We start from the raw sequence: 26,934 nt of genomic DNA on the forward strand, positions 1-26,934 counted from the left end.
AAGTTTTGATTCAAAACGCAACATTTCATTTATTTGGAGTTATGTTTCGTCAAATACACCATTTGACTTAGGGTGACGCAGCAGAGGGCTATAACTGGAGTTGGAGGGAAGAAAGGGAAGAAAGAAACAACCAACGTCTCGTTGGAAGAGGAATCCCACCTCAAAAACAAACACAGCAATTCTTATTCATCATCTTTTGTCTCCATTCCAATATAGTAGGTTATTAAATACTGAAAACCCTACCTTATTACGCCTATAATCAAGCTACCCAAATCTGCTGACTTCTGAAAAAATTCCTTATTAACAGGAACTTGCTGTCCACGCCTGCTATTACGCCAGTAATTACATAGAGACTTGCTGTTTTATTGCTTAACATAAATAAAAATACCCCAAAAAGGAAGTAGTCATCCGCTCCAACGGTTGCTGACGCCGTCATAGGGTCCGTTTAGGTTTGCGATTTTAAAATATCGATTTTAAAATGTACGATTTAAAAAAGTGATTTTTAAAAACGCAGTTAAGCGTTTGGCAAAATCACAGTTTGGCCTTTAAAATCACAGGTTAGCATTTTAAAAAATATTGCGTTTTCCAAAAAGCACCTCATTGTCTGTGATTTGAATAAGTACTTTTTTGCGTTTTCAAATCGTAATTTTTTAAAAACACAGTTTTCAAACGGTTTATTTTCTGCAATTTGATTTAAAATTGTACTTTTTCTTTACAAAATCGCAATTTCAAACTCACTCTTAATAACTTTTGTGATTTTATTTCGAATTGGTGAGACTTAAGAAAGGTGACTGGTTTGTGAAGGGACAGAGTTAAAAAAAAAAAAAAATAAATAAAATATGAAGGGTGAGTGAGTCATGAGTCACTTTAGATGTGAGAGGCCAATATTTTTTTTAAAAAAATCTGAACATCAATTCTTAGTCCACGCAGGTACACGGACCGAATAAAATATATAATTGTAGTTATTTGTAATTATGGAGAATAATAATAATTCTAATGAACTCCAATAAAATTTTAAAGGAGCTCGTGTCAAGGTAGATCTAACAAATTTACCAACAAATCATTGCTTAAAAAAAAATAAAAATTTAATTACCATCCTAGTGGCAGAGATCAAATCCGAAGAACATATCTACAAAAAAATATCTTGTCAACCAATTGATCATGATTTTTCAAAAACATAATATGAAAAAATATGACGTCATTTTAATTCAGCATGGTTCATAGAATATGTTGATTGGTTAGAATACAACATTTTAGAAAATGCTGTGCGTATTGCTTATATTGTTATATTTTCAGACCAAACACTAAAAATTAAGCAAAAGGATATTCGTTTGTTACTAAAGGGTTTAAAAATTGGGAAAAAAAGAAGAAGTTAAGAATCATGTGGGCCTCACAATATTGTATTAGCTATATTTTTTAATAATTTTATTTTTATTTTTATTTTTTTTTAAAAAAAATCTTGCTCCCTAAGTAAAATCGTGGCTCTGCCGGCATCTATCCTTCACCTAAGTGGTAAAGTCCTAGCTATTGCTTTAGTTTTAGCTCGGATAGCTCCCTCTAAAAGCTTCAACTTTAGCCTTAGCTTTAGTTTTATCTTTTCCTTTCGTACGGTTTTTACTTTTTTTTACTTTTTTTTTTTGGAACTTTTTTAGCTTTAGCTTCTGTGTGTTTCTTTTCAAATCAAATATATAAAAAAATAAAAAATAAAAAAATTGTAGTTGTCACTTGTCCGTGAAAGTTTTTGCTGAGTTATACAAAAAAAAAAATACAATAACAGAAAAGTTGTAGGTGGGAAACAGAATTTCCATTTTCGAAGTTGGCTCTAAATCACGCCACACTTCTTCCGAGTGGAGCGAGTTATAGGGCAGGACTCACTTCACTCTTCTCTTCTCTTCCCGCCCAAAACCCTTCTCCCTCTCTCCCGGGTGCGGACAGCTAGGGTTCATCTACAATGGCTCCCTCCGATGATAACACTAGTAATAATGAAACGAAGATAGTAGAATTAGAAGATGAGATTGAAGGAGGAAACGTGGGCAACACCGATTACTACTTCGACAGGATCGGCGAGCCCGTGCCGATCAAAACCCATGACTCCAACTTCGATGTGGAAAGCCCTCCCTCTCAGCCCCTCGCCGTCTCCGAGCTCCACGGTCTCATCTTCGTTGCCCATTACGGTGGATTTTGTGTTGCTAGGACCAAGGACGTTATTGCCTCGGCCAAGGATATCAAGGACAAGGGAAGCGGCTCTTCTATTCAGGAGTTGAGTGTTGTGGATGTGCCCATCGGCAAGGTTCACATCTTGGCTATCTCCGCCGAAAATTCTACCCTCGCTGCTTGTATTGATCGAAATGTCTATTTTTTCCCTCTTAATTCGCTTCTCAATAAGGTACGCTACGCTACCCCACCCTTTCATTTCTGTTCATCCTCGCTCAATTCTTATGCTTTTCATTAGAGCTGCAATGCGTGGAAACGCGATTCTTTACTGTTTTTGCTTAGGTGATTTTTATAGAGCCAAAGGACCTTTAAAAGTTTTCATTTTTTTAATCCCCTGCATTGATACAAATCTTAGGTAGAACTCACAAAATCGGCTTGTAACATGAGGGTGCCCAAGATTACATACACTTGGTTAAAATTATACGCAAGCCATGTGGGATACTTAGTACCATAACATATATTTAGCTCAATTTGGAGATAAACCCAAATACTGATCCTTGTTGCTAAGAATGCTGTTTATCATGTGCAAACAATTGGTTGGCTCAAGTGGTAAGGGCCTTGGTCTTGGTGGCATTTCCATAAAGTCTAAGGTTCAAATCCCCATGGGTGTAAACAATTCCTTGGGACTAGCCCGCCCGATCCGAATGGAGGGAGTGCTTTGTACGGGTCTGAGGTTTACCCAACAGGAGTGGATACATGAAGTGGCATTGCCTTAAAGGGGTTTCTCGTTATAAAAAAAAAAAAAAAAAATGTGCAACATGGATTACTGCATTGTTGATAGTAAAATTGTTGGTTCCTTTCCGCACTACAGTGTTTGAGAGAAGAGGGGAAGGTAAATAGTATGTTTGAGGTTCTGGGAGGCTGTCATGGGCCATTATTAAACAAGCAGATAAACCAAGATATAGCACAATGGCCATAAACATTTCATTTTACTCATCTTTAATGAAGGTTACATGTATAAATAAAAAAATTCAGCATGAAACTTCTATTTTTTCTTGATGCTGTATAGTTTTGCTTTGCATGTGGACACTTCATTTTCTGTTGGCTGTAGTTGGTTCTACACAGATCTTTCATATGGCATACTTTTTACTAGCCCCACATACATTGAAAATTTGAAAGAGCAGCATGCAGTGTCATTGACAAGGCTTCTTAAATTTAATATACTCAGAGCAACAATCATGATTTAATCCACTTCTCTTCGAAGCCTCTTCTCCTTTTGTTAAAATGCCACTTGGGCGTACATTCATGTGCTGTGGATGCGAATAAAAAACTCATTCTTTGTTAGGATAATCATAGTGACACTTGGATGCTAAGCAAATCTTACACTTTTGAGTACGCTAGGCCTGTCTTATATATATTTCAACTTCATGATAGACATTCCAAACCTTCCAGGACCAAAAAAGAAAAAAAAGAAGCAAATGTGTAGAGTGAAACATCATTGTCCATCCATCTGAAAGCAGTAACCGCAATGATTTGGTTCAATTTATATTTAAAATTGTCTTCTTGGTGGCATTTGCTTATTCAAATCAGCAGCAACCGAAAATTGTCTCTTTCATATTTATTTCTACTGCCCATTATGCAGGAACTTAGACCATCTTTCTTATGTTCACTCGATGAATCAAGCTTTGTCAAAGATTTTAAATGGAGAAAAAAGGCAGAACGTTCTTATGTTGTTCTTTCAAATTCTGGGAAGCTATATCATGGAGTGGTTGATGGGCCATTTAAAGATGTAATGGACAATGTCGATGCTGGTATGTTATATCCTGTTGTCTTTTATTCTATGATATGAGTCGCATCCAGTTTTTAGTAATTACTCTGTCCTGCTGATGTGACATTTGCATCCTTGCCTCTCCAACAGATGTGTTTATGCTACATTCTCACATTGGCATGCTGTAACATCATTATAAATTTCATTATTTTATTTTCCTGATGCACCAATGTTCAAGAACAAAAAGTTTTGTTTAGTTTTGTTTTTATTTTTGTTTTTGTTTTTTTTTTCTGGTTTAAAATTACAATTGTTATGAATGCTATTTATTTATTTATTTATTTTTTTTGTTTTTAGTTTGAAATGGAAAACGAAAGACTAGTGACACAAAGTCTGCCTACTATAACGTTGAGTGTAAAGAACTGATGATGATTTATATGGTGGTCATATCAGCAACATTGAATGTAATGTGAAAAATTCTTCACATGGTTATATTAAGTATACCACCAGGCTTACCTGTGTAGAAGTATTGTGTCAAAACATTATTTGAAATATTTCCTACTAATTTTGTGATATTTCTGATCAGAGTGCATCTGCTTCTTTTTGGTTGTAAAGTAAGACTTACTGGAAGACAGCTCTATGTTTTTGTGAAAGAATAATAATACTCTTAGTGGCGCTACTTCTTTTAAAGGTATCCGTAAGGGAGACCTTATTTGTATGTAAAATGGTCCACATAGATGTCTTCTTTATTACTAATTGTATGATATCTGAAGTAAATCTGGGACCAATCAATGGTCGTCCAGGAAATATAATTTCCTGACTGTTTAGACTGACATGAGTGGTAAGTACCACCCGTGAATCCATATGTTTCACTTCATTTTCTACATAAGCCAATAGGACACTTTTCCTGCATTACAGTACTGGGAATCACCTTTCTTAGTACCCTATGAACTAAAAAGTAACCTCTCGATGCACCAGTCACCAAAAGGAACAAGTAACCAATAGTTGTTGTCCAAACTCTTCACTTAAGCTTCACTACACACTTAAAACTGCAAAACTTTTGCCTTTTGGCACATCAACTCACTGCTTGATGTTATTTTTTTCATGCATCTGTTGACATGACTTTTTCTTTTTCTTTCTGGAAGCCTTTATCTTTTAGTTATGCTACATTGTCAGGATTTGCTTGAAAACTACATAGGAGTAGATTATTCTTGGCGATATATGCTTTCTGTTATGAATGTGGTATAAAAAACCAAAAAAGAAAAAAGAATGTGGTATAAAGGTATTTCTCTCTCTCTCTCTCTCTCTCTCTCTCTCTCTCTCTCTCTCTCTCTCTCTCTCTCTCTCATATAGTTTTTGCCCTTCCTTATTTTAAGTTTTTCTTTATCATAGTTGAATGGAGTGTAAAAGGCGAATTTGTTGCTGTGGCAAGAAAAAATGTCCTTAGCATTCTCTCTTCAAGATTTGAGGAGCGGTTGTGCATGTCACTATCATTCAAGTCATGGATTGGAGATTCAAATGTGAACTGCAGTGTAAAAGGTTTTTATGTTCTTTTTAATTAAATTCCAATCTATTGATTGTTTCCTCATGAATATGGTGTGCAATTGTTTTTTTTTTTTTTTCCTAATTCGATTTAAGTCTTTTGTCTTGCTTAGTTAATTCAATGACAAAAATTTCTTGGTAGTTTATGCCTTTTATGAATTCCTAGCATATACATTTGACTTATTTGTGTGATTTTGGGGCATGTAAACTGTGATAGTTGGGACTTGTCAAAGGTGTCAAAACAGAGGGACTAATTCTTGGAAAATTGATTACAAACCTTTGAGAATAATGTTCATCAAGTGTATAAATTTTTTCTTTTATTTTATTATTATTTTTTTTTTTATAAGTAATCGACAAATATTATTGAAAGCATAAGATGCTCCTAAGTACACAAAAAATATATAAAATGAAACACCTAACTAGAAGTAGCAAAAAGAATAAGGAAATCACAATAACTAATCGTCAAAGGAGGCACATAAGTAGCTGTCCATAGATATAAAGTTTTGAAGAATAATGCTTTAATATCCTCCAAATTCTTCCCTCAGTCCTCAAAATTTCTGTTATTAATTTCCCTTTATAAACACCATAAAAAGCACGTAGGCACCATCTTCCACACAGTAGCATTTTGCAGACTACCGGAGGTCCTCCAACAAGCATGCAATTCGACTACATGTCTAGGCATAACCCAAGACAAAGCAAAACGACTGAAAAAGGTAATCCAAATGGCATAAGCCACGTCGCAATGAAGAAGAAGATGGTTCACAGACTCCCAATTTCTCTTACACATGCAACATTTGTCCACCACAATGACGTGCCGCTTTATGAGGTTATCCATGGTAAGGATCTTATTTAGAACCTCTGACCAAGCGAAAAAGACTGCCCTCAAAGGAGCCTTAGTCCGCCACACACTATTCCAAGGGAAGCGACAACCTTCTCTACAAACTAGGGAGCAATAGAAAGATTCAACCAATCAAACGTCCTACTATTCATTTGTCATGAAGTTGTCCACATTGTGTTATAGAATGGGATAGCATTGAAAATTTTTACACTCTTATGGCGACTGCACTTCCTTTGCCGACACACAAGCAATTGAACTACATTTATTGGCATTACATATATAACTCCATAGAGAGAAAACATAAGGGAGCAAATATCTCTTGCCACCGAAAAATGGAGTAAAAGATGATTAATCGACTCCCCACTAGTTTCATGCATAAGACATCAATCCATGGTAATAATGTTCATATCACGAAGGTTGTCCACCGTTAAGATCTTCAATACAGTTGTAAAAGTAAAAAGGGCAACCTTCTATGAACCTTGGCCCGACATGTACACTTACAAGGGAACCCAACACTTGCAGTCCCTCTCAAGGCTTTGTAAAACTAGTATCAAAGACAGTTTTTCTTTGCCTCCATTAGAAGAAAAATTTGGATATGCCAAATCAATGAAGGTAGTCGTTAGTTCCAATTCCAATCATGAAAAGCACGAACAAATGAAGATTCACAAAGCGCGCTCACCATCCTTTGGACTTCCCATTTTACGAAGTGAGGGATGCATTCTTGTCCACAGCCAAAAGGAGCAGGTCAAGGAAGAAATCTTTTGAAGTAAAATCACAACACCATAACTCATAATAAAAGCAAACTTGTGTGGCATTCCCTACTGCAAATTTAGTATAGCCAGCAAACAAATCCTAACCTCTAGTACTTTTCCACAATAGCACTCCACGTGGCCTTCTTAACTGTCACAGAAGTTCATTGATCCCATGCTTCCAACATACTTCACATGGATAACGTGCGTCTATAACTGGTCTTCTGTGCTTAGTCTCTACCAACCTAACATATACACACATGGAAGCTCTGATGAACAATAGACATACAGAAGGAACTCTAAAAGGCTAGATTGCCTTGCAGGTGAACAACAATCTGGTGGCTGCTGTGCATGTTGGTAACCATTTCCATAATGAAGCTTGATCACAAGTGCTCAACTTTGGAACCCCTAATCCTTCTGCCTTCAAGGGGAAACTCACCAACCCCCAATCCTCTGCTAAGAATTTTGGTATTCCTTATCCTCAACTAAACCTTGATCCCTAGCAATTAGTATTGACTCCATGAATCCTTTATCAACTAGTTGGAGTCGGCTTCATGTATCTTTGCTTCCATTCTATATTTATTGACTGTTGTCATCAAATTAAAATCCTTGTTATCAAAAAGCAATCAATTTTCAACGTAATATTGAGTAAAAGAATCCATCCTCTAGTTCTGATTTCATCCACTTGTATTCTAGTCCTTGCTAGTTCAGGGATTGCAGAGTTGTTGTGCCTAAAGTAGATTTTGAAAGAGTAAAATTCCTTGGATCGTGTGAGAAGAAACATCTCCTCACAAAGTGAGGGCAGTATCCTTCTTGTCCTTTTAATAATGTTGCAGTCTTCATATATGCAAATTTAAAACGGATTCCAAAGTTGTTTTAGAATTTAGAAAAGAATTCCTAGTATCACTTTTCCTTCACACCGGCTGCAGATATGCTACATTAATTCCTTGCACAACTGTCGTCAATTACAATTACTTTGTTTGGGAGTTAATTTTGTGCTGTTTAAGGGATTTCGAGTGTTGGAATTTCTCCAATATACCTCTGCTTAAAGGTTAGAGTCCAACTTAATTTTATTTTTGACACAGCAAAGAGAGACAAAAGGTTGGACTCTTCAAGTGTCAGTTTGCAATTTGTTGTGCCTATGTCCTTTTCAAAAAATGCCATTTATAGTTGCACCTGGGTCATTTTCCAAAGATTTCCTTGTACTTACATCCTCATTAAGGAATGAGGCCTATAATTCCTAGAACATATCTTTGCAAGCACTCATATTTGACATTTGGCCGCAGACACATGAATTTTATTAAATCTTCTATGTTACAAATCAGATTTCTTGGAGTTTATAGATGAGAATCTGTAATGTTAGATGGTTAGATTAGATATTTATTTTTTTAATGCGCTCTATACAGTTCTAATATGTTTTAACGATGGTACACCTATATCAAAAACTTATATGAGACTCTGAACTAGTACATATTTGTCTTGATTTTTCTTCAGGTTAAAACTTCAACTGTTGATGGAGATGCTATGCTTTCGTTTTTTAATTGATAATTCACATATACCTGATGGGTCTTGAAACGACAGATCTCATCCTCTACCCCATTCTTATGGGTGGAGGAGTTTCTATTCTAGCTAAAGCTCATTGGCTTATGCGAAACTTTGTTGTCTCTTGTAAAATGCAACCATTCTTTTGTTTTTTCCTTGTTCTGTAAAAAATATTCCACAATCTTTGGCTTTGAAACTAAAATATTTCTTGAATAATTGCACCAGTGGATTCTATCAGGTGGGTTCGTCCTGATTGCATTATTCTAGGGTGCTTTCAACTTACTGCCGATGGCAAAGAGGAAAATTACCTTGTCCAAGTTATCAGGAGCAATGATGGCAAAATTACTGATGTTAGTCACTACTTTTTGGATACTGACCCTAAACTTATTGTAAAGTTTGTTATAGTTCTTATATAAGATGAGCTAGCAATGTGTATTTCCTTTCTACTGCTTATTCATTACAATTGGGTGGCTGTGAAAGCCAATTTAGTGGCCAAATTGTTGTTTATGAAAGAATAGATACACACAATATCTTTCACTTTCATGTTGGATTAGAAAATGAGGATCATTCTTGGGTTGGAACCCAATACAATAATGTTGCCACCCCCCCCACCCTTTTTTCCACAGCAAACAGAAAAAAGAAAAAAAGAGATAATTAAGATCATTGACTTTACCATTTATGGTAGTTCAAATATTGATTAATACTTTTGATTCATATTTATATTACTGTGTCTGCCTCATCTGCTGGTATGAAATGGAGGCCTTCTCTAGCAGAATGCAGATATATAGATTTTGATACTTTTTACATTTTTGTGGTCTATAATGAAGCAATCAGGTTTTCGACTCCTTAATATTTTTCATATAATACTTCCTGTTTTGGTGTCCTTTTGTATACTTTCTGTATGCTTAGGGGCGCCTTTACGCTTTTTATAAAATTCTCTACTTATAAAAAAAAAAAAATTATTTTTCATATAATACAAATAATAGTAATGGGGCATTAACAAGGTTGCCTTATTGACTTGTCACTGTTTGGCAAATTCACGCACTTAAATGTAAGGAGTGCAAACTTGGGGTCCCCATAGTGCTACATGATTATAAATATTTTGCATATGTATTGTATTTACTTAAAAATCTGTATGTACTGTTATAGTTTTGAGCATTGATTTTGTGAAATCTTTCTTGTAGGGTTCTTTCGAGCCAGTTGTGGTATCATTTTATGATTTGTTTCTAGGTTTTGATGATGACATTTTGCCCTTTGGAAGTGGACCGCATTTATTCTTGAGCTATTTAGAACAATGGTATGTGTTGTAAATTTCAGTTGAGTAATCTTATCTTTCAATTGAGTATTTTCTTGTGTTTGATTCCCCGCACCTCTAAATCCTTATATACTTGAAAAATAAAAATTTCTTTTACGATGGTAATAATAAACAGATTACTCTAGCACAAAATGGTGATGCCTAACTTTATTCTTTTTGCATGTTAACAACAGTGACCTCGCAATTACTGCTAACAGGAAGAATACAAATAGGCATATTGTGTTGCTTGGTTGGTCACTAGGTGATGAGATAAATGAAGTTGCAGTTCTCGATATTGAACGAGAAAAATGGCTACCGAGGATTGAGCTTCAAGGTGCTCAAAATTGTATCCTATAAGAGCAAATGGATAAAGTGATCTTTTCGTTTTACATGATTTTTTCCCCATTACTATGAATCGTCAGTTTGTGTTATACATTTATTACATTGACATTCACTTTCTACATGATAATTTGAATAGCTCATCTGCCTCTAAATCTTTGGGAACACCCAATGTCTTCTATTTATCCTCTAAGAGGCTAGATGACTTGAAGATCCTATATACACATTAGGGTGCTGCTACTTTGAAGTCCATATTTTTCTGAGCTTGTATGTGTTTATAATGAATTCCATGACCCTCATCATAGTGTTTAGACGACTGAATATTATGTCTACTATCAGGTTTTTCCTATAAAATTTTTAATAGTCAGTGAGATATTATAAGTGTTTTGCTAACCCCGTTTCTGCAATTGCCTTGCTACTCGTCTCTATCTCTCTCACGCACACAAATAGACATATATAAGCATACATAAATACACACACTACACACTTAAATGTGTGGTGTGTGTATGTGTGTGTGTGTAACCATACTTAAATACACACCCACAATAGACATTAATGCATACATAAATGCGCACACACGTGCATTGTTGGAAGACCAATGTGTTATAAGAGCAAATGGATGAAGTGATCTTTTCGTTTTACATGATTTTTTCCCCATTACTATGAATCAGCAGTTTGTGTTACACATTTATTACATTAACATTCACTTTCTACATGAAAATCTGAATAGCTCATCTACCTCTAAATCTTTGGGAACACCCAATGTCTTCTATTTATCCTCTAAGAGGCTAGATAACTTGAAGATCCTATATACACATTAGGGTGCTGCTACTTTGAATTCCATATTTTTCTGAGCTTATGTGTGTTTGTAATGAATTCCATGACCCTCATCATAGTGTTTAGACAACTGACTATTATGTCTACTATTAGGTTTTTCCTATAAAAATTTTAATAGTGCCAATGAGATATTATAAGTGCTTTGCTAACCCCGTTTCTTCAATTGCTTTGCTGCTCGTATCTCTCTTTCTCTCGCACACAAATAGGCATATATAAGCATACATTAATTTATACATTAGTACTCACACATACACACTTAAATATGTGGTGTGTGTGTGTGTCTGCGTAACCATACATAAATACACACCTACAATACACATTAATGCATACATAAATACGCGCACATTTTTTTTTTTGGATGGCATCTCAAAAAAAAGAAAAAAAGATGGGGACCTTTTTTAGAAGCTATTTGGAAAGTTATTCTTGCGTTCTTACTGTAGAGCATTTGGAGAGAGAAATCGGCACCTCTTTAAGGACTGCGAGTCCAATGTACTCTATATAAAATCCTCTTTTTTCTTTTCATGATTTTCTTGACATTTTTTCTATTTTTAACTAGGTGTATCTCTTGTATACTTCCTGTGTATCTGGATTGTCATTTTGTGCTTTTTAATGATATTTCGTTTACTTAAAAAAAAATTATTAGATTTCCGTGTTTTTTTTTTCCCTCTTTCTAGCTAAATGCTTTTTCTTGTATACTTCTTGTGTACCTGGGGGTGCGTTACGTTGTTAATGATTTTTCAATTACTTATATATAAAATAAAATTTTTAAAATTTCTCTTTTTTGAGATCTCACCTAGATTGGGCTATAGTCTATGTTCCTAATTTCTCCTCTTCAAATCTTGTAGATCTTGTTAACTTTTTAGATTTTCGACGTCTTTAGGGTGGTTCTATCTCTTGTATGCTCTTTCATGTAGGAGGGCTGTCTTTTCTTGTAATAAATTATTATTCATAAAAAAATGTACACACATGTGCGCGTGCATACATCAATGCATACGTAAATACACACATATATACACATATTTCAATGCATGCATAAACGCACAAACACACACAAACACATGCTTGTAAATATGTGTGTGCAAGTGCGTGGTGGTTTGAATTTATTTATGCTTATTTTTCAGGATTTTGTTACCACTATTAATTAAAAGTTTGCTCATATGCCCATTCTTTCAGAAAATGATGATGATAATTTGATCCTGGGGCTTTGTGTTGACAAAGTTTCACTCTATGAGAAAGTGAAAATCCAACTTGGAGTTGAGGAACGTAGAGAGCTCTCACCATATTGCATTCTTCTATGCCTTACTCTGGAAGGCAAGCTTGTCATGTTCCATGTGGCCAGGTAGTTCTCTATGATGTCTTTCACACCTCCCTTTATGTTAAGTATCATGTCACTCAGGTACTGCACAAGTAGGTGTCTAAGTTTGTTTATGTGGTTCTGATCTCCCTGAGCATTGTTACTATGATTTTTGCTACATTTGTCTATATTAGACATTAAATGGAGTTTTTTGCAGTGTCCGAGGAACTTCAGTTCCACCAGAGGTTATTGCTGCCTCTTCTGATGAGGAAAAGGAGGAAGGGGATGCTAATACAATGGTACCTGCAGAATGTCATATATCCAAACCTTCACTTGGATTAGATAAACCAGAACTAGAGCAGGCGTCTCCGGGTTTTCATTTCGGGGATGTGAACAGCAAGGAACTTAAAGAAGATAGCGAGATTTCTACCAAAAGTGATCCAAATCCTTTTTCAGTGCCTCCTGTTGCCAATCCTGTATCCCTCAAAGAAAGTAATTCTAAAAGCTGGAAAGTTGAATCCCAAGTAAATTCAGAGTCCTTTGAAACTGATAGGCAATGTGTTGTCCCTGTCACGCTGTACCAAGATGCAGATGGGCAACAAATACAGCCTTTCAGACAGCAAAGCACAAAATTAGACCAATCATCTTTGGCAGGTTCCTTTAACATGTGTAGTGACTTAAGCAAGATGGGAAATCAAGAAATTGCAGATCTTGGATCTAGCACTTTTGTAGGAAGAAGTCCTGCTGATACCCCTGGTCAATCAAACCACAAAAATTTACAAGACAGTATTGGGCTGCGTAAGGAATCACCGGGAAATATTGGATCAACTAGCTTACAGAGTGCTTCATCTCAGTTGGGGTCAAGCAGAAAATTCATATTTCCAAAAGAGAGTAATACAAGATCTTCATTTTTACCTTCAGGTTCTATTCAAGGCAACCAAACTGAAAACTCTGGCCTCAGTTTTGATGCTGCAAATGTTTCTGGAGGCCTAGCTGTAAAACCTTTTCGTTTAAAGGATTCCTCCAATACATCTACTTCAATCAATTTTTCTGGTGGACCAGTTCAGGGTGGGGCACAGAGAACATCAACAGGGACAGGGAATATTGAATCATTATCTTCGCTTCGCAGCTCACAAATGTCAGCACAAGAAAATTTTGCTTTGCGAAAGTCTCCGAACCATAAGCTTCATCCTTCCAAGGAAGATTACCGAACTCCACCCCTGTCAGGCATGCTGAACTCTGAACCAAACTTATCGAAACAGTTTGGAAATGTAATGTACATTTCTTATACTTTTCAATTTTCGCAAATAACCAGTGAGTAGAAGTTCAGATCAGCATTAGAGGGTAGTTCTTATTAAGATTAACACAAATGCTGTCCCATCTATGACTGACTAAGTTTACTATGTTATGCTCCTGGAATTCACAAGATAGGACATCCTTGCTAGCGTTTTTACAGGTTTTTAGATTGTAGTTTTATGCTCAAGTCCAATTTTCTTTTCTATCAGTGTTGCGAACCTGTTGGAAGATCCAAGTCCACCAATTTTCTTCTCATTCTCTCTTCTTTTTTTTCTTTTTTTTTCTTTTCTTTTTTTCTTTTTTTTTTGGGGGTGGGGAACAGGGAGATGTTTTCCTGAAAATAAATGGTTGCAATTTCCTTCATCTTCTTGTGTTCATTTTTTCCTCCTTCCAGATAAACGAGATGACCAAAGAGCTGGATACACTTTTGGAATCTATAGAAGCAGAGGGTGGTTTCAGGGATGCTTGCACCATTTATCATAAAAGTTCAGTTGAAGCATTGGAGCAAGGCCTGAGGACCCATTCTGACAAATGCAGAAAATGGAAGGTAATTTTTTTTTATTTGTATTTGACTCGCTCATATATTCTGTCATTTTTATATTAATTTTACGCACTTGTTGGCTCTAGCTTTGAGTTGCTTTATATGATGTCATTAGTTGGTTTGTGAGATTTCCACAAGGATCCTGTTCAATCCAAACAATAAGGTCCAGTTTCATACTTAGTTACTTTTTACAATAATCTGGAAAAGAGTTTCATGGATACTAAAAGTAAAAATATAATAGGAGAGGAAAGTTACATGGGGCGCCTTACGCTTTTAATGATATTTCGATTAATTATCAAAAAAATAATAGGAGAAGAAAGTTCTCCAGTCTTCTCGTTCTGTGGAAAAGGCCATAAGGAGACTAGCTTTTGCAAGAAAAAAGCAAGAGATGGCAGTGGCTAATAAAAACGCCAGCCTACGACCCTACATACTATTTAGTGGGAATGATCATTAAAGGAGAGAACCTCAAGGTAACTCCCCCCAACCTCCTTTTCCCTCTCCATCCCTCCAAAACAAAATTCAGGGAGAGCTATTGTCCGACAATAAAGTTCCCTTTGGAACTGGCTGATTTGGGAGATAATGAAAATCATTAGACTAGGGAGTAGATGACGTGAAATGAAAAACATTTGTATCCGGTATCATCTGTGTTGACCAATAAAGAAGATAGCCTTAAATGGAACTTGGGAATGCCAAATGCTCCTAACTGGACATTGATGAATCTAACCTCTATTATCTCCCCCTTTTAAAGTTAATGGTCAAAACAGCTCAAGAACGAGCTATGGTTGTTTGTATTCTCTGTTTTAAAGTTCAATGGGTAATGCCTAAGAAGGTAATTATGTGTCCTTATATATATGTTCAGAAAGCATAGGACTTTTCTCATTTTGAATGTTGCCCCCTAAAGGATAAAGTGGACTATTTTGAAGGAAAGAAATAATCCTACATTTAGTGGTGTTGAGCTGTCTGTTATTGAGTTGCACTTTTTTTGAGATTGTTAGTTATATATATATATATAAAAATAATAATAATAAAAAATTAAAAAATAAAAGAAAAAAGAAAAAGAATATTTTGGAGATTGTTGTTTGAGAGGTCTTGTGCACTTGAAACATAGTAAATGATTTTTTTAAAAATTTTTAATTTATATATATATATATAGATTTAATGGATTCTATTTTTTTTCCCGATTATCATTCTTTAGGACAGTTTTCTATACACTTATTTTGTACACGAGTTTTCCCATTTATTCTGATAAAATTTATACTCACACATAGATACATACATACATATGCTTGTCTTAAACTTGTTTGAATTTTAGACATTTGCTCTTTTGGTAGTATATGCATGTGTTTTTCCTTTTCTTTGGTAACTTTTGTGTTCTCCGTTGTAATTCGTAAACTTTATCACTCGTGTTTGAATCTTGGTTGTCTTTGGACTTTGTAGAGTATAATGGATGAACGACTTGGAGAGATCCAACATCTTCTTGATAAAACTGTACAAGGTATTGTTCTATGCAAATGAATAACTTGAATGAACAGTATTGATTTATTTATCATAAATTTAAGAACCCGAAGAGATCTATAATGGATAATGTTATAGATTCATCTAGAGGGTCCTATGCTCAATTTCATGGTTCTTACAATTTCAAACGACGTGCATCTAGTATGCTCTTACTATATTGCTGTAATATTTTATCTAGCACTCAGATAATAAGTATGGAAGCAGCCTAAATCTACTATAGTGCTCTTTCGGTAGTATATGTATGAGTTTTTGGATGTTCATTCTTCTTTCTCTCCTTAAAGGGGGTTTGCTTGTATACTTTCTTCGTGCTAGGGTTGTGCCCCTCTGCGCTTTGATAATGAGATTTAATTACTTATAGAAAAAAATGTTTTGATAAATATAGAAAGATGAATTCTTCTTGTATGACCCATCCCACCTGGTGGCCTTACATCTTTTCTGCTTGTCTTGTTTGACAATCTTATGCATTGTTCAGTATAACTTACAAATAGTTGTCTGACTCTCAGTTTTGGCAAGGAAAATATACATGGAAGGCATTGTTAAACAAGCTTCTGATAGCCACTATTGGGACCTCTGGAATCGCCAGAAGTTGAGTTCTGAATTTGAGCTGAAGCGGCGGCATATATTACAAATGAATCAGGTATATCAGTTATTTTTCTTTAGACATAGACTTGTCCGACCTGAGGTTCAAATTTTTTTTTTTTTTGCTACCTGCCCCAGGATTTGACCAATCAATTAATTGAATTGGAAAGGCATTTCAACAGCCTCGAGGTCAATAAATTTGGTGAAAATGGTGGCACTCATGTGGGTCAGAGAGCTTTACAGAGTAGATTTAGGCCTTCAAGGTATATTGTTTGCTTTTATGAAAGACAAGTGAATTCGTCTTACTTGTAAATTCTTTATTTTACTTCAACTATAGAACATTTAGCTTTTCCTTCTAATTTGTTGGCATTTATTGTATGCTTATGGGATCCCAAAACCAGGCTAATTGCAGAATGCTATTTAGTTTTAGATCTCTGAACCAAAGAAGTCATAATTTCTAATTTTTACTTAAGTGACACACTCTTGTTGCAGACAAATTCAGTCATTACATAGTTTACATAGCACAACAAGTTCACTGTCAGCAGCTGCTGAGCAACTTTCTGAATGTCTCTCCAAACAAATGGCAGTTCTGAGTATAAAGTCGCCTGCAAAACGACAAAATGTAAAAAAAGAGTTGTTTGAAACAATAGGGATCCCTTATGACGCCTCTTTCAGCTCTCCAGATGCAGCCAAAGTTAGTGATACCCCTTCAAGTAAGAAACTCTTACTTTCTTCTGGTTCTGCTGCTGCTAAAGATCAGTCCAGGGGAAACCAATTGAGTGCTATGAAGAGTTATGAACCAGAAACAGCAAGGAGGAGGAGAGACTCGCTAGATCGGGTAATATTTCCTCGGACTACTTCTGTATTTTAGTTTCCCTAATAATTATATAAGCCACTTTCTGCATTAAATATTACTCTTTCAATTGATGCTTAGTTTCAGAGCTCAACTTGGTCTTACTGATATTAGCTTTTACTTTAACGGCCAAATCTTTACCAAATCTGTGAAATGAATCTGCTATGGTGTTAGCGATATGATTGCTTGATTTGTTTTTCTCTTGCCACTAGTTAGTAATAGAATTTCTTTTAATTGTTCTGCCTGTATTTGCGGAATTCCTATGAAGCAGAGTAATATGACCATCTCTTCTCAGGTCAAGCAAAGTTTAATTTTTTTTTTTAATGTTTACTTCTTTTATCTATTAAAGTAGATATCACCACTTGCGTACATTTAGGATACATGTACCGGAGGTGAGATAACTCAATCCCCTCATTTCTCTTAATTTTCCAAACTGCAATAAGAAATTTTTTACTTCTCACCAAGTAGTGCTGACTGATCAAAAACCAACTTATAATTTTTTTTTCCCGATGACCTGCATCAGAGTTGGGCTAGTTTTGAGCCTTCAAGAACAACTGTTAAAAGGATCCTTTTGCCAGAATGCCAGAAGGAAAGCATGAGTGGGTCATCTTTTTCTATGAATAAGCAGCATTCTACCCCTCGCATGCTGGATGATTCAGCATTTGCTCGCCCACCAGATCACACAAACCCTCTAACCTTCTTATATTCATCTCCAAATAAAGGTGATGCAAAACTAAGTGCAAACTCAAAACTTTTTTTGGCTTACGGTTGGAAGCTTAATAAGAGAGTAGCTGATCATTGCTCTTCCATTTCGATGTGTATTTAGCAGGCATTCAGGATACATCAACAAATCAAGCCTCTAAGAGCACAAATCAATTCACATGTGCAAATGAGCTTCCGGCACCATCACAAACTGTGGGGCCAAAGTCTCCTACATTGCAAAGACACAATATTTCAGCATTGTCATCTCTGCCAGCATCTCAGTTTTCACCTGTAACAGGGAAATATCACACAAGGGAAACTTGCGATATGGCCACAGAAAATTCCTTAAGTGGGATGACTAATAAGCCTGGTTCAGTTCCAATAAATGAAGCTAAGTCAATGCTGCAGTCCGAGACTAATCGACATCAGAAACCATTAATACCCACAATGTTATCCACACAAGCACTGTCATTGCCAAAGAAATCCAGTGGAATCTCACTTTTTGAATCTGAGGAAAAGCATGACTCTCCATCCTCTTCCACATTTGATGTGCCGGCAGCTCCCAGCCTAAGCAGAAAAGTTCAGCTTGATGCTCCTGTGGGCAGAAGCCAGCCTGGTGAAAATGTGTTACTTTCTCCTATATTTCCTGTGTCAGTTTCAGCTCCCTCATCTCCAATGATCAATTCCATGACAGCTCCTCCCTCTTCATTATCTACTCCAACTGTGCCTACCTCTTCATCTTCAGTTCAACTAAGCAGATCTTTCACCACTTCTAATTCAAGTGCAGATCCTAACCAAGCAGTCTCAACGTCCTCCTCATCAACTTCCACTTCTCCAATTGCACCCTCTGGTTCCTTTTCCTTGGAGGCTTCTAAAACATTGGCGCGCTCAAATACTCCTTTAGCGTCCAACTCCGAGTATCCTAAGACAGAGCCTCCCATGGCCAAATTTAGTTTAGAAACAGATACAGATGCTAGCACACAAGCACCACCTATGCAGTCTGAGGCTTCCAAGGGTGAAGTTAAATCGAAGCTTGAAGCTTCAAGAATAGCTGGTCCTACGGTTGATATTTCAACGAGTCTGGCATCTGGAAGCCAGCCCAGTTTCAGCAACATGGCAAATCCTACACTTAATGTCTCATTGAATGCTCAACCAGAACAGCCATCTGCTGCACGTGTTCTGTTCCCAACACCACTCTCAACTTCTGGGAGCGCAGCTGGTGAAAAGAACGAAAGTCTGGATGTTGCAGTAACAGAAGAGGACGAGATGGAGGAGGAGGCTTCTGAGACAAGTAACACAGCTGAACTTAATTTGAGAAGCCTTGGTGGGTTTGGAATCGGCTCAACTCCCAATCCAGCTGCTCCTAAATCAAATCCATTTGGTGGTCCATTTGGTAATGTAGTATCAAGTCCGATGAGCTCAGCATTTAACATGACAATTCCTAGTGGAGAGCTGTTTCGCCCTGCATCTTTTAGCTTCCAATCTCCCCACTCTTCACAACCATCTCAGCCAATGAGTTCGACTGCATTCTCTGGTGGCTTCGGTACTGGGATGAATGTTCAAGCTCCAACTCAGACTGGGTTTGGCCAGCCGGCACAGATTGGATCGGGGCAGCAAGCACTGGGATCAGTTCTTGGTGCTTTTGGACAGTCAAGACAGCTTGGTACTGGTCTACCGGGTGCAGGTTTTGCGTCTCCCAGCGGTTTTGGTGGTGGCTTCCCTGGCACTAGTTCAAGTGGTGGGTTTTCAAATGCATCTCCTGGAGGTGGATTTGCTGGTGTAGCATCTCCTGCCGGTGGGTTTGCTGGTTTGGCTTCGGCTAGTGGTGGGTTTGCTGGTGCGACTTCTGGGGTTGGGGGATTTGCAGGTATGGCTTCAGCAGGCGGTGGGTCTGGCGGCACTGCCTTAGTTGGTGGGCTCCCTGTGGCAGGTAGTATTTTATCCATCTTATTTTACATGGTGTTGATTTAACTTCTTTCTGAGGTCTTCTCTGATTTATGTTATGCAAAAATGTTTAGGTGGTGGATTTGGGGCCTTCAGCAGCCAAGGTAGTAGTGGTTTCTCTCCTTTCAATGGCAGCACAGGAGGAGCTGGAAAACCTTCTGAGTTGTTCACACAGATGAGAAAATAGTTTTGCCGTATTATATATAGATAAAAGCTCATGGGGAAGCTTAATTTGATCACAGCAGTCAGATTCCAATGAAGACAATTATAGAACAACCCCCTAAATATATATATAACGAGAGACTCGCTGGGCCATAGGCTTCCCTGTCGTATCATGGTATGTACCATAAGATTCCCAGTTATGTACAATGATATGGCTTTCCAGAGGTTAAAGCTTCTTTTCTTTCTCGAATATATGTAACTGGCTAATTTAGTAGGTCGAAGCGTGTGACAATGATTGTTTTTTTTTTTTTTTTTCTCTGATCATTCTTTTTAAATTGAGGCCAACAATTGATGAACGACCAAATCACCCTTAGTAAAAACGATAATTTCAGTGTGCTTGAAGACTCTGGAAGCATAATTGTGAATATGAAGTCAATTATCCCAATCACAAGTTGTATTTGATCAACTGGAAAACTTTGCATGAAGATGGCCTGCCTAGCTGCCTATGACAAGCTGTCACAAATAACAGGCTGCTAAAATTGCAAATGCTCGACAGCCGTGATCCTTAACACGCTAGCATTAGAATTCTATTTCCCGTTGCTCTGTACCCTTACCTAAATTTCTACTGAATGTGGAAAGGCTTTGATTGTATTACCATGTCGCCCTTTCTACAAGATAAAGACTAGGCTCAACTCCAGTTCCTAAATGTGCTTAACATCATTCTACTCTTCAACAAGTAATTAGTAGACTAGGCCACTGCTTATGCTTTGTGGTTGGAATCAACATCATATGTATGATTGAATGGGGGAGACTGGTAGTGGGGGTTAACCCAAAATAGTTACGAATTATATGCAATTCTGTTCTGCTTCTGCTTAAAAATATAAATTCACCAAAAAGCATTACAAATATGGGAAAGTGAAAATCCCAATATACTCCTAGCACGTATCTCCTTTCCTCACGTATAACATTGGAGGAATACAAAAAAGGAGGAAAAAGGGCAAAAAAAGAAAAGAAAAGGAAGGGTACCCAAGGAATGTCATCAAGATATTTCTCTTATTTATTACACGGGAACCCCTAATTCAGAAATCTTCATTATCTCTTTGTGCAACTTATCTCTCTGCTGTTTCAGAAGTGATGCCATAGAAGCAACCTAATGAGAGAGGGGGAAGGAACAACTTCAGTGAAGTAATTAATTATGATCTAACCTAATATAAATGTATAAAATCTTTTGGAGAAGTGATGAATATAAACATGACAACGATTGACTTGCCTCTGCTCGAAGTTTCAAAGCCTCCCTACCAGGGTATTCTCGCAGCCCATCCATCAAATCTATACAAAATGTAAAAAATTAAATAAGTTCACCTTGCACAGGATACAAGGAGCTCAGCAAAAGAAAAGGAAAAAGAAATGACTTGAAGCCAAAAGAAAACTTGAAAGCAGGCTTAATTTTTATGTGAGGCCTATTCTGGATCCTCGATACACTGCTCTAGTTCATGTTAAATCAAACTCCACGTTTCTTGGCATTAGGAGGCAGCCCCTTTAGATCATTTCCATATTCCCTTAAATCTATTCCCACACATTTTTCAATCTTTTCCCACTACTAAACCCACTAGCCACTGATAAAGCCTCTTAAATTCCAGCTTCATTGCTCTTATACCAAAGAAATCTAGGGCAGTCGACATTAAGGACTTTCGTCCTATGAGCTTAACGGCGAGAGTTTACAAAATTGTTGCCAAAGCTCTAGCTAACAAGCTGAAATTGGTAATGGAGAAGATCATATCTAAGCCTTGGAATGCTTTCATCAAGGATAGGCAGATTCTTAACTCTATCCTCATAGCCAACGAGTGCCTTGATACCAGGATCAGATCTAGGAAACCAGGTGTGTTATGCAAGTATGACCATGTCAATTGAGACTTCTTTTTTTTTTTTTTTGTATTTGCTAAGGTGCGGATTTGGATAGAAATTGTGTAATTGGATAGCTTTTTGCATCTCTTCAATGCACTTTTTTGTACTGGTGAATGGCACTCCGTCGGGTTTCTTTAGTAGTTCTCATAGCTTGAGACGGAGAGATTCATTGTCTCCCTTTCTGAATCTTATTGTCATGGAAATGTAAAGTAAAATGATTTCTTCTATAGTGAATGGGGTGCTATTATCAGGCTTCTCGATGGGTCTAAGAGTGGGAGTGCCCTCAACATTTCTCATATTTTGTTTGCAGATGACACCTTAATTTTTTGTAGGGAAAATCCAAATCATCTTCATAGCTTGCGCTGTTTGTTTTTATGCTTTGAAGCAGTTTCATGTTTGAGGATTAATATGGCTAAATTAGAGTTGGTCCCCATTTGAAATGTCACTAATGTTGAAGGTATGGCTAGCATCTTGGGCTGTAGGGTTTCTTCTTTGCCTATGAAATACTTAGGCCTTCCCTAAGGAGTTTCGTTTAAGGCCAAATCTATTTGAGACGACATTATTGAAAAAATAGAACATCGTTTGGTTGGATGGAAGATGATGTACTTGTCAAAGGGAGGGAGAGTTACCTTGATAAAAAAGCACTTTATCTAATCTGCCTACTTACTTCATGTCTCTTTTTCCTCTCCCAGTTGGTGTTGCCAATCTCATAAAGAAGTTGTAGCGGGATTTTTTGTGGGATGGCATTGGTGAAGAGTACAAATTTCACTTGGTTAGCTGGCCTAAAGTATGTACTCCAATTTCTAAAGGAGGGTTGGAGGTGCATAATTTACTTTTGTTTAACCGAACTCTTTTGGGGAAGTGGCTTTGGCGTTATGCTCATGAGAGAGGGGCCTTATGGAGGGTGGTTGTGGGTTCTAAATACAACAGCTTGTAGGGTGGGCGGTGTTATAATGAGGTCCAAGGGTCGTATGGGTTGGGGCTTTGGAAAAATATCAGGAGGGGCTAGAGAAAGCTTTCTAGCCAAACTAGAGTTGAGGTGGGTGATGGCTCGAAAATTAGATTCTGGCCTGACGTGTGCTGTGGGGATCAAGCCCTCAAAATCGCTTTTCCAGACTTGTTCAGTATGGCCTGATTTAAGGAAGCTTTCGTGGCAGACCATTTGGATCTCTCTAGTGTCTCTCATAAGTGGAATGTTAACTTTCTTAGAGCAGGTCCCGATTGGGTGGTGGATCTCTTTACCTCGTTCACCAATTTGTTGTATTCCTTAAGATTTTGTCGTGGTGGTGAAGACAAGCGGGTTATTCGAGGTTAGATCATACTAAAATGCCCTTGTTCCTCATGATAGTACTCTTTTCCTTTGGAAGAGTACTTGGCGGAATAAGACTTTTTTGAAAGTGGTTTTCTTTGCTTGGTCGACCGCATTAGGGAAGATCCTCACCATGGACAACCTTAGGAAGAGGCATGTCATTGTGGTTGATTGATACTACATGTGTAAGAATAATGGGGAGCCAGTGGATCACTTTTTGCTCCATTGTGAGATTGCGAATGCTATTTGGAATATGCAATCTTCAACGGTATAGGGTTGGCTTGGGTTATGCCTAATCGAGTAGTAGACTTCTTCGCATGCTGAAGAGCAAGTTGGTAGGCTTCATTTTGATTCAGTATGGAAGATGATACCATCCTACGTTACGTGATGTCTTTAGAGGGAAAGAAACGATCGGAATATTGAGAATCGTGAGCAGACATCAGTGAAATTAAATGCTTTTTTCTTTAAGACACTTTAGATTTTAATATTTCTATTTTTAGCTTTCAAGCTTTTCTAGATCTCTTCTCTTATTTTAATTAAGTGTTTATCCTGTATACATCTTGTGTACCTGGGTTGCGCATTTGTGCTTTTTAATAATACTTGCAATTTCTTATAAAAATAAAATAAAATTAAGCAACCTCTTATCTTCAGGTTTTTTTTTTTTAACATTTGATTTCAAACCTTGCATGATCCTCAACTAACCTTCTAATCAACAAAAGAAATGCCTTAAAAATGATCATGAATCATTTTACTATATTTTCGCACCATATCTTTGGCTACTTAGTGGGGAACGATCACAAAGTAAATAGACATCAAAATACTTAAGCCTGGAGTCCTTTTTTTCTTTTTTCTTCTCCATCATTTTTAGACAACAGAAGGGTGGAAACTTATAAGAAAACAGAACCTCCTCTGTTTTGCTTATGATTGGCACAGGAAAGTTGTATTTCTACGTTTGCCACTCTCTAACCGTATATATCTCCTTCTTCTAAGTAACCAAGGGCGCCATATTGTGAAATCAGTAAGTTTAACGAAAGTAAAGCCTTGACAAGGCTAATGCACCATACCACAGCACAACTTATGGACAAGGCAAAGAAGAATTCCCATGTAAGCAATCGGGCTCTGATGGTTGTACCACCTCATCAACCACAAAACAAACTGAAAGGGGACAGCATAAAGGAGGAGAGAAACGTTTTGGGGGGAAGAGATACAGGAGAGTTGTATTTCTACGTTTGCCACTCTCTATCTGTATATATCTCCTTCTTCTAAGTAACCAAGGGAACCATATTGTGAAATCAGTAAGTTTAGCAAAAGTAAAGCCTTGACAAGGCTAATGCACCAGACCACACCACAACTTATGGACAAGGTAAAGAAGAATTCCCATGTAAGCAATCGGGCTCTGATGGTTGTACCACCTCATCAACCACAAAACAAACTGAAAGGGGACAGCATAAAGGAGAGAGAGACGTTTTGGGGGGAAGAGATAGTCAAGAATGCAAACCTGAGGCTTGAGCTTCAACCGCATAAACTGATTCCGCAAGGTCTTGAATTTCACTTCCAGCCTTCCTACACATTTCAATTGGAATAATCAGACGTTTTAAAGAAATAGCCACAGAATTAATTTAGGGTACTTAAATCTCTTCTACATGAGCTCAGTATGGCCGTAGTTCATGTCCTTTTCAGCAAGCGCTGCCCTTTCGAGCAACTTTCTGCTCTCCTTCTTCATGAGATCAACAGAAATGTTCAACTCCTTCACATTCTTTTCAGCTCTAACAAACTGGGCCTGCATATATATTTGTAGAGGGAGGGGGAGAATGTATCAAAAGGACGGAAGAGTATGGTCTTTAATATTGAAATACCCGAAACCTACAATCTTAGAATTTTGGTACTAAAACAAGTGACAATAGCAGATTAAGCGGTATAGATGCTGTTTTTTTCTAAAAAAAAAAAATGAAGATCTTATTCATAGGTGAAGGAAGCATCTCAGGAAAAAAAGAAAGATACCTCCTCGCTTTGTAGTCGACCCAATGTATGACGAAACAAAAACCTTCTCGGGCCTGCAAAGAAAACAATTCACTGTAGGAATCAGTTCACATAAGATTTACGAGCAAAAATTAGTAGATATAACTAGTTTAACAAAAGTTGTGTCTAGACCAGTCAAGAGATCCATTAGTCAAGAAGAGATGCGAGGAGCTAGATATTATATGAACAATGCAATTACATGCAAGTGCTTGGAAAGTTCGATTCACAGTTTATGAACCAAAAATCAGCTAACTGATCAATATTTACTGAAATAGACAGAAGAGCTTATTGGGAGCTCAGTAAATTTTGATAGTCCATAACCAATTTTCAATTGACACAAGATAAACTCAGGCATACTGTTTCAGGCGATCTTACAATTTCTCTCCTTTTGAACCCAAACAAGGGATTTAAGTAAAGGTACTCTACACCCGCCTATAATCCATTATCCCTCCCTTAACCCCTCTGTGATTTACTGGAGTAGCGTCCTTTGATATGGGAAAAAGCGTACGGCCATTGTGCAAACAGGAACTAAGCTTTTAGCAAATCCTTTTCATGCGAAATGAAATACCTGGTATAAGAAGGAAAGCAGCGGTTGCTGCAACCCCTACAGCCGCACCTGGATGTTCCCTCGCCCTCTTCAACTCATCTGAAGACATGCAACTAAATCCTTTTTGTTAATGGAAAAGAAAAACATATTTCCTACAAATTCAAAATAAAAATGATTACGAGGAGCGATTGACCTTTGATTTTGATGAAGAAAGCGTCCTCATAGCTTTTACACCGGGACACCGCACGCGGTACGAAATCCTGTAAGGTGCGGAGATGGGCGGAAGAGTTTTGCTGGAGAGAACGAGTTGATTGGATCACACTACTTTGGAGATCCTCCGCCATTGACGTTATTGATGATAATGATGACGCCTGCGATTCTTGCTTTTTCGTTTGCTGCTCCATCGACGCTTCTTCACCCCCCGACGACGCCATCTCCGCCATTTTTTTTCCCCGAAGCAGGTCGGAAAGGTTTCTTTGTTTATTTCTTTTGCGTGCTTGTCTTGATTCTTTTCTCACATTCACTGGGCCGCCCATCTTGGATATGGGCCGTCTATGAGCCCGCCTACGCCGAGATTATTGGACAGGTGCATCTTTATTGATGGACAAGCTAGAGAAACAATTCATTGTTGGAAATGGGTTTGGTGAACAAACAAGTGAACAAGCGGATGTGCAATATAGATTATAGAGCATTCCCAATGCCAATGGTAAATTTTTTTTACCTTTACGTTAAAATAGTTAACCAATTTATTAAAAAGGAAAAAGTACACATAATTTCTCTAAACTATCATCTTATTGTCAATGTACCCTCAAAACTATCAATTCTGTCAATGTTCCCCCTCAAACTACCAAAAAATGTCAATGTCCCCCCTAAAACCAAGAAAAAGACAAAATTGACCCTAAATTTTTTTTGATTAAAAAAAAAAGTCCTTATAAAATTAAAAAAAAAAACGAAAATTAAAAAATTAAAGGAAAATAACATTTTTTTTAAAAAAAAATAAACAAACCAAAAAAGAAATAGAAAAAACAGTTTTAAATTTTTTATTATTTTTTTTGTTGTAAATCTTTGTTATTTTATATTTTTTTAATAATTTTTTTAGTTTTTATTTTATTTTAATAATTTTATGAAGGGTATTTTTGTTATTTGGAGGACATTGACATTTTTTGGTAGTTTAGGGAGGGACATTGACACAATTGGTAATTTGTGGG

At 37.0% G+C, this 26,934-nt stretch overlaps 2 protein-coding genes across 3 annotated transcripts; one reads left to right on the forward strand and one right to left on the reverse strand.

The window, feature by feature from the left end:
• The first annotated feature begins 1,785 nt into the window (after window positions 1-1,785).
• LOC133878303 (nuclear pore complex protein NUP214) lies at window positions 1,786-20,250 on the forward strand. Of its 2 annotated transcripts, none has more exons than XM_062316834.1 (16): window positions 1,786-2,386; window positions 3,797-3,965; window positions 5,312-5,458; window positions 8,816-8,940; window positions 9,775-9,887; window positions 10,079-10,218; window positions 12,234-12,399; window positions 12,572-13,625; window positions 14,045-14,197; window positions 15,629-15,686; window positions 16,210-16,343; window positions 16,424-16,548; window positions 16,778-17,123; window positions 17,662-17,860; window positions 17,965-19,770; window positions 19,859-20,250. In XM_062316834.1, the coding sequence occupies exons 1-16, from the start codon at window positions 1,952-1,954 to the stop codon at window positions 19,969-19,971; spliced, it is 5,283 nt and encodes a 1,760-aa protein (XP_062172818.1). In that variant the 5' UTR covers window positions 1,786-1,951; the 3' UTR covers window positions 19,972-20,250. The 2 variants fall into 2 exon arrangements, with proteins under 2 accessions (XP_062172818.1, XP_062172819.1); XM_062316835.1 differs by having other exon boundaries at window positions 17,968-19,770.
• A 541-nt stretch (window positions 20,251-20,791) lies between these two features.
• Window positions 20,792-26,214, reverse strand: LOC133878304 (RGS1-HXK1-interacting protein 1). The gene is made up of 7 exons (XM_062316836.1): window positions 25,920-26,214; window positions 25,748-25,825; window positions 25,162-25,214; window positions 24,804-24,940; window positions 24,659-24,723; window positions 21,217-21,275; window positions 20,792-21,096 (listed from the first exon to the last, which is right to left on the reverse strand). Exons 1-7 carry the CDS (start codon window positions 26,167-26,169, stop codon window positions 21,007-21,009), a joined length of 732 nt encoding a protein of 243 aa, XP_062172820.1. The 5' UTR covers window positions 26,170-26,214; the 3' UTR covers window positions 20,792-21,006.
• Window positions 26,215-26,934: the final 720 nt, after the last annotated feature.

Source organism: Alnus glutinosa, chromosome 9 (genome assembly GCF_958979055.1).
Source record: "Alnus glutinosa chromosome 9, dhAlnGlut1.1, whole genome shotgun sequence".
NCBI classification, from domain to species: domain Eukaryota; kingdom Viridiplantae; phylum Streptophyta; class Magnoliopsida; order Fagales; family Betulaceae; genus Alnus; species Alnus glutinosa.